Source organism: Aspergillus udagawae (assembly GCF_001078395.1).
Source record: "Aspergillus udagawae IFM 46973 DNA, scaffold_4, whole genome shotgun sequence".
In the NCBI taxonomy this organism is placed as follows: Eukaryota; Fungi; Ascomycota; class Eurotiomycetes; order Eurotiales; family Aspergillaceae; genus Aspergillus; species Aspergillus udagawae.
The window spans coordinates 178,792-192,367 of NW_025091267.1; the positions used below are offsets into that span (position 1 = coordinate 178,792).

General features: G+C 50.8%; 7 protein-coding genes across 7 annotated transcripts; 5 read left to right on the forward strand and 2 right to left on the reverse strand.

Moving 5' to 3' along the window:
• Positions 1-175: 175 nt before the first annotated feature.
• Positions 176-1,687, forward strand: Aud_005425 (uncharacterized protein; the record flags this gene model as incomplete). Its single annotated transcript, XM_043290355.1, has 1 exon — positions 176-1,687. One exon carries the CDS (start codon positions 176-178, stop codon positions 1,685-1,687), a length of 1,512 nt encoding a protein of 503 aa, XP_043146290.1.
• A 366-nt stretch (positions 1,688-2,053) lies between these two features.
• On the reverse strand, positions 2,054-2,528 carry Aud_005426 (RidA family protein; the record flags this gene model as incomplete). The annotated part of the gene is made up of 3 exons (XM_043290356.1): positions 2,054-2,278; positions 2,347-2,420; positions 2,477-2,528. The coding sequence occupies 3 exons, from the start codon at positions 2,526-2,528 to the stop codon at positions 2,054-2,056; spliced, it is 351 nt and encodes a 116-aa protein (XP_043146291.1).
• A 540-nt stretch (positions 2,529-3,068) lies between these two features.
• Positions 3,069-4,442, forward strand: Aud_005427 (uncharacterized protein; the record flags this gene model as incomplete). Its single annotated transcript, XM_043290357.1, has 4 exons — positions 3,069-3,308; positions 3,376-3,501; positions 3,556-4,144; positions 4,198-4,442. The coding sequence occupies 4 exons, from the start codon at positions 3,069-3,071 to the stop codon at positions 4,440-4,442; spliced, it is 1,200 nt and encodes a 399-aa protein (XP_043146292.1).
• A 1,368-nt stretch (positions 4,443-5,810) lies between these two features.
• Positions 5,811-7,647, forward strand: Aud_005428 (uncharacterized protein; the record flags this gene model as incomplete). Its single annotated transcript, XM_043290358.1, has 2 exons — positions 5,811-6,117; positions 6,167-7,647. 2 exons carry the CDS (start codon positions 5,811-5,813, stop codon positions 7,645-7,647), a joined length of 1,788 nt encoding a protein of 595 aa, XP_043146293.1.
• A 306-nt stretch (positions 7,648-7,953) lies between these two features.
• Positions 7,954-8,706, reverse strand: Aud_005429 (putative cysteine dioxygenase; the record flags this gene model as incomplete). The annotated part of the gene is made up of 3 exons (XM_043290359.1): positions 7,954-8,039; positions 8,093-8,348; positions 8,401-8,706. 3 exons carry the CDS (start codon positions 8,704-8,706, stop codon positions 7,954-7,956), a joined length of 648 nt encoding a protein of 215 aa, XP_043146294.1.
• A 1,221-nt stretch (positions 8,707-9,927) lies between these two features.
• Aud_005430 (uncharacterized protein) lies at positions 9,928-11,073 on the forward strand (the record flags this gene model as incomplete). The annotated part of the gene is made up of 3 exons (XM_043290360.1): positions 9,928-10,000; positions 10,050-10,312; positions 10,366-11,073. The coding sequence occupies 3 exons, from the start codon at positions 9,928-9,930 to the stop codon at positions 11,071-11,073; spliced, it is 1,044 nt and encodes a 347-aa protein (XP_043146295.1).
• A 1,165-nt stretch (positions 11,074-12,238) lies between these two features.
• On the forward strand, positions 12,239-13,536 carry Aud_005431 (uncharacterized protein; the record flags this gene model as incomplete). The annotated part of the gene is made up of 3 exons (XM_043290361.1): positions 12,239-12,583; positions 12,634-12,717; positions 12,787-13,536. The coding sequence occupies 3 exons, from the start codon at positions 12,239-12,241 to the stop codon at positions 13,534-13,536; spliced, it is 1,179 nt and encodes a 392-aa protein (XP_043146296.1).
• Between the last annotated feature and the right edge of the window lie 40 nt (positions 13,537-13,576).

The following is a 13,576-nucleotide window of genomic DNA, read 5'->3' on the forward strand; positions in this document are numbered from 1 at the left end:
GTCTTTTTGAATGGATGAACTCCAGTCTACTTTGGCACCAGTTAGGGACGTTTTGAGCTCTGAGAGCAGTAGATGACCGTCAAGGCGCTCTCTGGCTACTTATAAGTCATTGCTATCCCGGACGGAAGCCCGAGGATGGATACCTCATGCAGACAACTTGCTCATAACGTCTACAATGGACACTAAAAAACGCCCTCCCTCTGTCCAAATTGCGGACAAAGCATCATGTGCAGAAGGACAAATCTCACCCCTACATCGGATGCCTGAGACCCTTCGCAGCCTCAGCGAGGATGATATGCGTGATCTCAACCGGAAGATCGTGCGCAAGGTAGACTTATTCGTCCTCCCGACTATCGGCATCCTGTACATCCTGAACTACATCGACCGACAGAACCTTGCCGCGGCCAAGCTCCAAGGGATCACCGAAGATCTGCATATGACCACTGAACAGTTCGCCACGGCCGTCTCCATTCTCTTCGTCGGCTACTTGCCATTTCAGATCCCGAGCAACCTCCTCATCACGAAGATCTCCCGTCCAGGCATGTACATATGCTGCGCTGTGACGGTCTGGGGCTGTATCTCGGCGGCGACGGCTGCAGTCAAGAGCTACGGTCAGTTGCTGGCGGTGCGAGCCATTCTGGGCATGGCCGAAGCGGTCTTCTTTCCCGGAGCCATCTACTACCTCTCAGCGTGGTATACAAAACGAGAGCTTGGAAAGCGTATTGCGGGGCTATATATCGCACAACAAGTCGGCAACGCGTTTGGAGGACTCTTAGCGGCGGCCATTCTCCAGCTCAACGGTATGCACCACATCGCCGGCTGGCAATGGCTCTTCATCATCGAGGGTAGTGTGACGGTAGGTGCAGGCGTCATCTGCAGCCTTATCATGCCCGAGTTCCCTCACAACAGCCGCATCCTCTCCCCGCTGGAGCGTGATCTGGCCGTCTGGCGTATCGAGTCCGAGGCCGGAGCCGCAGAAGGCAGCATCGAGAACGAGCATGAAAGCGTCCTCCGTGGGTTTGCCAATGCCCTCTCCGACCCGAAGCTCGTCCTTCTCATCCTGGCCAACATGCTGTCGCAAACCCAGGGCTCCATTGCAAACTACTTCCCCACCCTCGTCGCCTCCCTGAACTTCTCGCACACGGTGAGCCTGCTCCTCACCGCGCCACCGTACATCCTTGCCGGCGGCGTCTATTACGGGATAATGTTCTACTCCGACCGCAAAAACACCGTGTACCCTGTCATCCTCGTCTGCGTCGCTATTTCTATCACCATGTACATCATCTCCATGGCCACCCTCAACGTCGGCGCGCGGTACTTCTCCATGATGATTTTACCATTTGCGTCCGTCGGCCCGCAACTCCTCCTCTACAAGACTATTAACCTGCACCTGGCCCGACCAATCTCTAAGCGTGCGGCTGCCTCGGCACTGGTCAATGCCATCGGCGGCACATCGAATATCTGGGCCTCATATTTGTACTACTCCTCCCCGCACTTTTATGCGGCGTTCGGTGCGCTAATGGGTGCGGCTGTTTTGCTGGCGTGCACAGTAACGGTTTATCGGTGGTTGGTTCGGAGGGAGAATGCGAGGCTGGACTCTGGGAAGCCAGAGGAAATTGCCAAGGTTGTGAAAGGGGGTGTGACGGAGGAGATGGTGCAAATGGGGTGGCGGTACGAGATGTATTGATTGAGTGCTGAAGGGGATGTTCCTCTGATTAGCTACTTGCCTGTGTAGTCTCTTGCTCTGTATTTTTGTTCTGTTGCACAATGTGTTGATATAGCATATGTAATAATCTTTATATTGAAGTTCGGTATTACTATGTAGACACATCCAGTTTTCTGCTCATGTCGGTCTTCCCTGGCAGCACGCTAGGTGTAACGTCATGCAGCAAATTCGCTTTGTTTGCCTGCGCCTATGCTGTTGTCTGGTTATTGACCATATAGTGAACGAATGACATTATCCTATCAACAACCCATATGCGAATTTTCTACGAATCAATTTAGCACATCAGGAACATATGAAATTCTTCTCTTGAATGAGCTTCTAAACGGCCTAAACCTGCGCAATACATTCTATCTCAATCACCGTCCCGTCGCCGGGAGGCAGCGCCTGAAGACATGAGCGCGAAGGCATCGGCTTCGGAAGAAAATCAATGTACACTTCATTCATCGCCGCGAAATCCTTCATATCGGCCAGATAGACATTGTACTTTACCACCTGTTCCAGGGATGATCCGGCCAGCTCGAGGACTTCCTTTAGGTTTTGCAATACCGTGCGCTGTACGAAAGATGGTTTAGCATCAGGATGATTGTTGAGGTTGTATACTGCTGCATGTGAAGACTCACTGTCGCTTGCTTGATCTCGCCGGTAGCGGTCTGTCCGGCACAGAAGACGAGGCCTGGGACCTTGACGGCGGGACCTATAGGGATTAGGCATCCTGGCTGATTTGATCGACCAGAGAGCTTGAATACTCACAATTGTGTGGCTTGGGAGGGTACTTTTCGCTGGAGATCAATTGACGGGACATCGTGGCAGACTGAGTAAAAACTGGATTGCAGTGATTGAAGATAGGATATGAGATGGGATACGACCGCAAATATCTCCTCAGTCTCCTTATGAATAAGGTTAACTAAAGACTGGTCCCGCGTTTTCTACATAACATGTTGATTCTACTCCTCCCAAGGGGCGCTCCGCCCTAGGTTGGGAGGAGCTCCTCCGCCCCACAGTGCTCATCGTACCAGGGCTGTCCTCTCTGTCAAGGTTAACCTTATACCAAAAAGCCGATAAGATCACGTCTGAATAATTGCAAGAGAGGAGCTCCAGAAAAAGAAAGGAGTTGATGGAGTAGATTGACTGCTCACGAGGATGGAGGTGCAGAGGTAGGTATGGGACTTGTTCTGCTGCTCATATGATCAAGTTGTCCATCTGGAGATCAAAGATGGAGAAAGTATGCCAATATAAACGTGCGACGAAATAAAGTATAAAGTAGCCTGGAAATTCATCGGACCTGTCTACAATCAACTATACTTACACCGTCAAATTCAATCAGAGTAAATCAACCGAAGTCATGGCGCCTACTGCTTCGTTCAGTCCCCCTCCCACTACTGGTAAACCTTTTGTCCCCGAATGGACCCCTCCTCCAGTGACCAAGGAAAAGCACAACTTCGCTCAACTCAAGTCGATTGACCTCTCGCTGCTGGACTCTGATGACCCAACTGTCGTTGAGAATCTCGTTCAAAAGGTCAAGGTAGCCATCCGCGATGATGGATTTCTGTTCCTGGAGAACTACGGAATTTCCTTGGAGCAGGTAGGAGCTCTCCCAGTTATAGGTGACGGAGAAAGGAGATGGCTGACAAGTACCTCATGGCACTTAGCTCCATCGTCAATTTGCTCTAGCCCAATATCTCTACAACAACATCAGCGAGGAAGACAAAGAACGCCTTCTTTTCGACCCCGACACCGGTGTCTGGTCCGGTTATAAGCACCCTTATGGATTCAAGGTTGGCCGCTACACTGTTTCGTAGCGTTTTAAGATTATACTAACTCTTGGTCAGCGCCATCGCGGCACCCCCGACGGCATCGAACAATTCAACTGGTACAAGCCCGAGTGGGAAGACATTAATCGCGTACCCCGATGCCTCCACCCCTTCATGGACGAGATCGAAGCATTCTGCAACTACCTCACCCAATCTGTCAACCGCCGGCTCCTCACCCTCTTCTCGCGCGTCCTTGAGTTACCTGACAATTACCTTTGGGACAACGTGCAATCCCACGGCGGCCCAACGGGTGAAGGTTACTTTCGGCACGCCCTCTTCCGCCCCGTCCAGAAACAAACCGAAGAGGCGTCCAAGGGTCTGCGCATGCACGGCCACACCGACTTTGGACTGACCACTTTGCTGTTCTCTGTCCCGATCTCATGTCTCCAGATCTGGGGCCGCGATGAACAGTGGTACTATGTGCCGTATAAGCCAGGTGCCCTGGTGATCAACATCGGAGATACACTGGAGATTGTCTCGGGGGGTCATTTCAAGGCAACTCGACACCGGGTTTTCAAGCCGCCAGTGGATCAGTTGAAGGAAGAGCGTTTGTCGCTGGTGTTGTTTAACAGTTCAGTTGGTGATTTGCGGATGGCGCCGGCGTATGGTGAGTGAGCCTGTGCTCTTTCTGGGTATACTGTCGTGCTGATATTGGAGCAGAGTCACCACTCATTCAAAGGGAGGGCTGCATCGAGGAGCAAGGCGTCTACAAAGAGTTCAAGAACCTCACAGCTCAAGGAAAGCTGGTCCCTACCAATCGTCAATGGCGCGAGATTCAGATTGCCACCTGCACGGATCCGACCGATACAGTTCGAAACAGGGTCGGTGCAGACCAGGTCCTCATTGATGGCAAAATCATGCACCAGAGGGAATACATGGGCGTCAAAGTTGTTCTGCCTGTTTGAGAGTGACCCGCCTGGGAGGAACACCAGATGTTAGGGAAGATATTGTCATACAGTAGCTAAATCATGCAGAGGTTAATATCAAATTGTATTCTAGTCTTATCTCAGACATATTCCTCCCTTGGTATTCCCAAAGACGCCTGCCCCGACAATGACAATACATCGGTTCTAGTCCACGATGTACGAAGTTGATTCCGAAGTATAGGGTTTCCTTATATTGGCCCTTTTTGGCTTCCGTCCTCGCCCTCTAATGAGATCAAGGCTTCCGCCAATATGGCTTCCATTATTGGGGACTTCACCTCTCGCGAGATGCCTGAGCGAGAGTTCTCTAAGGGAGATGATGTTCACCTACCTACATTACAGACTATAGTCCCTTGAGCAGCATATAAGCGATCTTGACTTACCTATGTAGCTTATAAATCTAGTTATTTCTACTATATTAGTTAGTATTATAAAAATGGGCTCTTAGCATGCCTAATAAGCGCTGTGGGACGTCAGAAAAGACATGGCAGCTAGACAAGGGGTGTGCGGGGAGCTGAGTGAAGGATAATCAGGTTCTGGTCAGCTTCAGGTGAAGTGGGCGCAGAGAGTGGCGGCAGGATGCAAAGGCGCTAACTCCAATGGATCGAAGAGATAGTTAAAACAAAAACATACAACAGCATGGGATTCGCTGGCGGTCACCTAACTACTAAACAGCCGGCGTAGGGCCGAGCAGACAGGAAGCCATGTTCTCTACACCCCATGGTCGTATGTGATAGAAGAAAAGAGTTACAGATGATATCTAATCCTCATCAATAAAATCCCTACTATAGTTGTGTTATGTAGGTGGGAATAGAGCTGCCTCTTACAAATAGTGGTGGTGGCCCTTATACTTATACAGGAAAAGCTCTTGGCTTCCACTACACTTGGTACGCCATAGCTGAGGTCTATGGGTAGATAGCGGTATATAGTGTCTGTGGGAAGAGGAACTCGTACTCGTATAAGGAATAGTCACCTATATTCCTGGGTCTGTCTCAGCATGTATTGACGTGTGAACAATTTTATTTCATGTAGATTATTAACTGAGACATCCATACATCATGGACGAATCAGGATACTAATAAGGGCCGTCTTGGCTGAAATGAAACGCGAACCGCACCGGGTTCGGCATATTTCCGATCATCTTCAGGAATGCCCAGAACAAAACGATTAAGCTCCTTTATAGAACGAATTAAGTCTAGGCGTTTTAGGGATAAATCTGATACTTCAGGATCATCCCCTTAATCAATATGGCGAGATCGGGCTGGTTACGGAGGTTATATATCCATGTCGACTTCCCACCGATACTCTCCGAAAGTGGTCAGTCAACAAGCAAACACCAACCAAGCAATCATGCGTCGGTTTTTCGTTCTTTCTTTGCTTACTGCGGCGCTGGACGTCGCGACCGGTTTGACTGCGTCCAACCTCGAAAAGCATGTTGATGTGCTGGCACTCAACTTCAACTTCAACCCCGTCAAGGCTGCCTACTGGACTAACTACCCTCACCACCGCCGGACTCCTTTTGCTGTCTCGCCCGATGGCAAGACCGCCTATCTCGCCTATCTTGATTCGAGCGAGACGGACGTGCATGTCCAGCAGCTGGATCCCTCTACCTTTCAGGCTACAGGAACCACGGTTACGGTGGCCGGTGGGAAGGAAGGTATGTGGTGTGATTGATATTTTTATGATTTCTTATTGACAGAATCTAGCCGGTGGTCTGATTGCTCATAATGATGGCTTTGCCTTGCTGACCAACGAGGCTATGCCTTCCGGAACCTCCAATGCGCCCCCATCCAACACTCCAGTTCCAGTCCTCTACCGCTACACCAACGGCAAACAAACATGGAAGACCTGGCTCGGTGGCCCTGGGGTGCACGAGGCTGACGGTCTATCGGCGTCTCCCGACCTCAATGGCGATCTGGCCTACTCCGAAAGCGCAAAGATGTACGGCGCCTATTTCGTCGTCACCGACTACGCCGGCTGGGCTCAGGGCCACTTCGGCGATAGCATTCAGTACGTGTCGGACAAGGGAACCCTCGAGACGATTTCCGGCGCCAGCAGCTCCTGGGGCTGCAGCCACAACACCGGCATTGCGTTCGAGGCGGCGGACGAGCCCCCCTTTGCCAGCATCTGCGCCGAGGACCAGGGCGCCATCTGGCTCAACACCAAGACACACGGAATGTCTAATGATGGAGTCAAGATCTCCAATGAGAACACCACAAATGGAGGCTCGGGTGAGCCCATGGGCGGTATGTCCGGCAGCTACAGTGCTTTGGCCCGGTTTGCCAACTCGGCCCGCTACATCTTCGCCTGGGTGTCTCGGGGCGCCATGGACGTGACGGAGAACAGCTGGATGGGTGCCGGCTACACTCACGTGAATAACCGGACAAACGGCCGCAACGTCGCCATCGCTCTTTTCACCGACAAGTACACCAAGGTCGGCGCTCAGGCAACGTCTCAGGTGGGTGCCGAGGATGGCGACAGCCAGGTCACCTGGATCACCAACGGCTCGAACGACTGCTCGAACGCGCACGCGGCTACCTTTGGCACTGACTCGGCTCTGATCACCTGGGAGGAGATCTCGAATCCTACCTGTGACTATATCGCCATGGGCTGCCGTGGACAATTTGCTGGTTCCTTCTTCCAGCAGGTCGACTCGAGTGGAAAGAAGGTTGGCGAGGCTCTCACTAGCACCGATACCTATGTGGCGGGTGACATGGTAACCATGGCCGATGGTCGTGTCTGCTGGCCCTATGTCAGCATGACCTGGGATCTGTCCCAGCCTGTCGGCTTCTCGTCAACCACTACCAAGAAGATGAGCTTTGCTTGTATCTCTCTTGGCGGGGCATCCTCTTCATCCAATTCGTCTTCTGGGGCTTCTGCTGCATCGTCTGCCTCCTCTGCTCCTGCTGTTGCTACCCCTGCAGCAGGAGCTTCAGCTGTTGAGCATGCTGCGGCTCCCGCTGATGCCTCCTCAGCTTCTTCTTACTCTACCGTTGCGACAGATGCCAACTATGCCAGCGAGACCACGGCTCAGGATGCAGCCGTGTCGTCGGCAAATGCGGATACGGAGCCAGCTGCTGAAACCCCTGTTGCCCAAGCCTCTACCGCTCCATCGGGCAGCAAAGGGTCTCACGGTCATGGACACCGAAAGCACAAGCACCCCGCTTCTAGTTGCCAGGCGAAATAAGCAAAATTGTTACTGAAGAATAGAGGGCTAGGCAAACTCATTGTGGGAATAGATAGGTTTGGTCGATCGCCATCTGTAACCGCAATGGAGAATTCAATATAGATCCTCTCAATGAATTCACAGCGTAGGCCACTCACTATGACCCTATCTGGTAAAGCCACATTATGCAGAGCGTTCAAATTACCACAAAACAGGCACCGAAATAATGCAATCTGGACAGCCGCTAATATGGTATCATATATACAAAAAAGCACGTTGACGGAAATGGTATCATTCTGCGCAACAATAACATCATACGCTGCATCTCTACGCCTGGAAGACATGACTGGATCTTCCGGTCTTTGGATCATAGATATTGTATCCAAAGTCCGCTGCGTTCGGAGGCGTATACACTGAAGGGTGGTTAGTCCATACTCGCCAAAACTGCCATGGTCCCTGAACGTACAGTGCAACGAAACAGCCAACCGGTCTTTGGAAGGGTTAACAACGCGGTGCAGCCCGATCTGATCACTGATATAGGCCACCTCATTAGGCTGATATGTCGTATCCTTTTTGATCTTCAAAGGAGCGTCGTGGTCATCGGCCGAGGGAGTATGGTAGACCGATTCATTCAGTTCCCCATCGAGGATCTTCATGATACAGTGCGCGTTGGCGTGGTCATGGATGAGTGATCCTTTCTCGGGGTTCCAGACTAACAGCAGCTACTCGAGTTAACTCTGGGCTCGAGATGGGAGAGATACAGCGATGACATACCAGATTTGCACGCCCGCTGATATCGGCTACTAGGTTCCGCGTATAGTTCTTGCTGGGGTCGTTGCGCATGTATCGTGCCCAGTCGGCGCTGCTGGACGTGTACTTGGACATGAAGCCCATGAGGGCAGCTGGGTCAACATGGTCGTCGTCAATACCGGAGCTCCCCAGGTACTGCTTGATATCTTCTACCAGGTTGTCGAGGGTGTAGTTTGTGTTGGGTTTGCGGGATACGGTATAGTCCTGGACGCGATCAAGCGAGGCCGGGTGACTGGCCACGGAAACGGGACCACACAGAGCAGGAGACATTATTATGGTATTTCAGAATTGTGATGGGGATCAATGACTCCGGATGATATACGCTAAACAGAAGAATGTGGTATAGTTGGCACAGCTACCTCAACCAGATATTGAGGTGATATATGTGTTCCCCTTATCTGGGCCAATCGCCGACTCAGTTTGTCGAACGGCGACTCGCCCGGGGATCCAAGCGGAACAGCCAATCAGAGCATGGCAAACTACATAGGTGAGTGGAACAGCTCATCTCATGATCAGCAATATAATTGGGCATTGATCGCGATAGAAGGCAGGGACAGCTTATCATTATCAATGCAAATGAAGGATTGGCTCAAGGGGTAGTACGATGGCCAGCGATAGCCGTGGGTATGCGGTCAACAGCATCACCGCACTATCAACGAAGCGGTGAATCGGACGCATTGACGTCAATCTGTTGATGATACGGATAGTAAAGCGACAAGTATTACGGGTTATGAGAAGATAAGCCCGTTTGGCTGGTCGTTTGAAGCTGCTGAAGTGCTCATCATATCGAATGGGCTTCGGAACGGGGACTGACTTCCAGCGGAATAACGCGAAGCAATCCTAAGCCAGGGCATGGATCGGATCATCTGACAGAGGACGTATGATGATAGTTATAGCTACGGGAAGTTGACACTCTGTTATGTTCAAGTCAAAGGCATGGCTTGTTTGGAGCTTTGTACAGCCGAACTATGTAACTCAACCTCGGCGGAAAGGATGTATACAGGAAATAGTGGGATAAATTGCACATCCTAGACCACTCAATACGTTAACCGAACCAAAGCTGCGATTCTAACTTGCCAACAGATGAGGATTATTGATCGGCAATATAGGGACGACCTGACCTCCATCGGGGCCGACAATGCAACGCCTGATGCAACAGTCGGAGTTCGCACAAATCTGAATCTCTTGGGCGCCCTCAACGTAAAAAGTTCTCCAGCCAGGTTCCTCCCTTAACAGGTTTGTTGTCCTTTCCTGTTCTCCACTGGTGCCATACAGCATGGGATCACGACTCATCTGCTACCTGGCTTCGGACTCCGAGCGTTGCAGGAGGATATAATATCCTGTGCACAATTTAAAATGGGGAGGCAGAAATGGGCTTGGTCATGGAAAATCGCATCCTACAATTGCTGACGTCCAAATCAATATCGAATCGTCAGTGGAGACGTTTCTTCTATGGTGATACTCAGTATCACTGGGAGTATACCTTGATAGATGGAATGCTTTCACTGTCATGTCGCCGAGCTGCCCTTGATCGTCCCGGAAGAGATGGTCGAAGAGCCATGCTGTAGGTTTTATTGGTCGGCTAAAAATCCTCATTCATTCATGATGTACAGTCGACAGAGTCCAGAACTTGATCTCCATTGGCTCGGAGAATATGCTTTTGTCTGGTGGGACGGTTGTGTCCAGCAAAGACAACTTGGCTGCTAATTTCCGCCCCTACTGGTCTCAATTGACCGTGCTTGATCCCGTCCAAGACACGCCGGATCCATGCAAAGGACGCTCGACCACTACCACATCCGCCTCGCTCCCAAGGGGCACTACGTATCGGCCCCAACTCACAGAAAACGATAAAGACTACAAGGGCGTAGACGACACGGTAGTTCATGTGACCATCGTCAACGGATCGCCTTATGACTTTATCCTGAGCAGCACCCACACATATCAAATGGACACATTGACTTCCACGACATGTTCACAGTCATCATCATCACCAGTATGATTGGTTTTGGTGCCTCACTATTGATACCCTCTAAGCCCACTGGGTTTCTCGGTCTCCCGCCCATTCTACTGGGCATTTGGAAGCTCGTTGAGGTTCTCTTTCCCGAGGAGGATGAAGAATCGGAAAAATCAAAGATTTCCGGTGTGAAGAGCATACTCAGAGTCTCAGCCATCACAGTGATGAATGGGGGAGACAACATCGGAACATATATACCGCTGTTTGCGCAAGCAAAGGCCGCAGAAATAGCGGTACACATTGTCACTTATTACATCTTAGTCGGAGTGTGGTGTCTCGTTGCGTTCTTGGTTATGAAGCAGGGGCATATCTGGCTCAGAGCTAAGAAATATGCGAGTGTGGTGGTCCCTGTTCTCTATTTGGGCCTCGGCGTGTACATCATCGTCAAGTTATCGTGCTACCGGTGGTCGATCGAACGCATTGACGATTCAACTTCTATACACCTGGGTCAAAGTATTATGGCTGTTGTGACAACAGTTCTTCTTTTGGCATGCATAGGCGCTATGCTATGGTCCAAGCTGCGGAAAGAAGTTTCTCGACGTCCTGACTCGGACGTTTCTCAAGGAAATAGTCCTTCCCCTACTGCGGAAACTGAGCTGTCAAGCTCATATCCCCCCGTCTGAACTCACTATTGCTTGATCATCTGTTTTATGTTTCTATCGCAAGAAGGTTTGCGCTCGGTTCTATACGACATGTGGTGTTCTGCGTAGGCTGGCCACTGCGAAGAGACACCTATTTTATCAAGTCTATAATAAGAGATCATTCAATCTTTATTCTATTAGAGAATCCCATCCCTACCCAGAAGGGACCTCCTGTGTTATGTGATCAAAGTCTGGATGCACATAGAGCGCGATCGCAAGGATCAAATACCTAAACTACATCAGCGTGTGATTTCATACGAAGACTGGAAGCGCAGGTCACATACCTGCCAATCAATAAATAGCCTTGGAACCAGTCGGAGTGGCCCTCCCGCATGAGTCATTTGGTTAAGATTGCCGCTAGCGAAAATACGGTAATTTTAAAGGTGTTGAAATGGAGCGACATGGGCTGTTCAATGTGGAAAGTAACAAGTTCGCATAGCTCGAGACCAACGTTGCCCTGATCACCATCCTGAGAGGCTAAATGTAATGGCTTGTGAGACGCTGCTCAAGCGCGCTCTTCTGCAGAAACATATCGCCCTTTAATAGAGGTTCATTCTCAGGTGACGGCGGCTCATCAACACGCTTCTGGGGGGAGGAAGACATGAAGTGCCGGAGTCGAGGCATCTTTAGGCAAGAAACCACAGTTCTGTCCGTGAGCTCGGATGTTTTCCTGTGGTTTACCGTCATATAAATAGTATGGATGAGACAGAGGGCACACCCGCTCCATCATCCTGTTTGATTGGCTAGAGGTAATGAGGTTGCCTAATGGTCGAAGCTTTTCAAGGACCTGCCAAGCGCAGGCCACCCCACTATTACCACAAGACTCGGGTGGTAAGGCTGATCCATTGCCCAATCAGAAGAAACCATTGTTTAAAACCCCTTGAAAGGTGGGGATTGTTCCTTGGTAGCGCAACGTTGTTCGAGTTCTGTACGGTATTGTACTCTATAACTCGTAACAGACTAGGAGACTTAGCAGACTGGTCTGGCTGGTAGATAACTAGAGAAAAAGTGTTCCAACCGCGAGCATCCTGCTTCAACCTCGTGAAAGTTCGCCTTTACAATGAGATCAGACCAGAATTCTCCGATTGCGAGTCCGCTTGTATCTTCTTCTCCTCCATCGGTCTTATCCCGGAGAGGAGCTCCAAAAATGTCAAGGTCGAGTGAAACGGACCAGTCTAATCTTCCATCCCCAGACTCTCTCGATGGTGAACCTCGCCAACCGCTTATGCGCCAGAAGTCGTGGCATTCCTACCACATGGTAACGTCCCAAATATGCCACAGCTACCTCAGTGCCCTGCTGCTCCTAGTGCCGATAGGGATCGTCGCGGGTATTCTTGGATGGGCTGATGACGCAGTTTTCCTTCTTAACCTCGCTGCGATTGTCCCTCTTGTATCATGGATGACCCTCTCCATCAGCGAGTTGTCCGCGAGCGTCACACCTCTGATCGACGAATTGTTCAAGGCTACTTTGGGAAACGCCGTGGAGCTGACGGTCAGTTCTTCCTGTCTGATGGGCTTCGCTTCTTGCTCATGATTTCCCAGGTGGGTGTCGCTGCGCTAGCTCGAGACCAAGTTCGAACCGCACAGTCCGCACTGCTTGGAAGCATCCTTTGCTACTTGTTGCTCGTAAGTCTCCACGTCCTTTGACATCTTGAGGCAGTTCTTTTCTCTCCCGACTCATAGTCATTCGTCTAGGTGCTTGGTAGCTGCTTCTTCGTCTCCGGCTACAACAAAAAGAAACTCGACTTCGATCGAACACTGACTGGTATCCTCTCTTCGCTCCTCATGGCTGCTGCCGTGTGTCTCATGGTCCCCACCGGTTTGAAAATGTTTTTGGCGCCCGATGTTTTCGCTCGGGTTGATATTACGCGCGTAACCCATGGAACCGCCATTGTCCTCTTCCTCCTTCTCTCGGTGTTTCTCTTATTTCGACTCCGGACGCATACCTCCTACTTCAAAGCTATCCCCACTGGCGGCTCCACACAAAGTCCCCAGATTGCTGCAGTCCGGTCCTGGCGTCCGGCTATCATTTTGGCCGCGAGCATCCCATCCGTTGCCCTGTGCGGCTTCTTTATGGTGAGCAGCTTGAGCGGGTTTGCAAAATCCACCAGGATCAGCCAGCACTTTATCAGCCTGGTCATAATTCCTCTCGTCGGAAACTCGGCCAAGATTCTAAGTATAGTAACCGTGGACCGGGAAGATAGAGGAGCGTCGGGAATCACAGCTGTGATAATCAATGCACTCCGGATAGCTCTGCTCGTAGTCCCCTGCGTCGCTTTTCTGGGCTGGATCTTAGACGTCCCGACTGTTCTAGTTTTTGATGCATTCGACACTGTCATCTTCCTGGTTTGTGTTATGGTGACCACTTCCATGGCTCATCGTGGAGAAACCAATTACTTTGAGGGACTGATGCTGGTCGGAACGTACGTCCTCCTCCCTTGCTGATCTTCTATCCATCGCATATGAGATACCGAAGAGCCGTTCT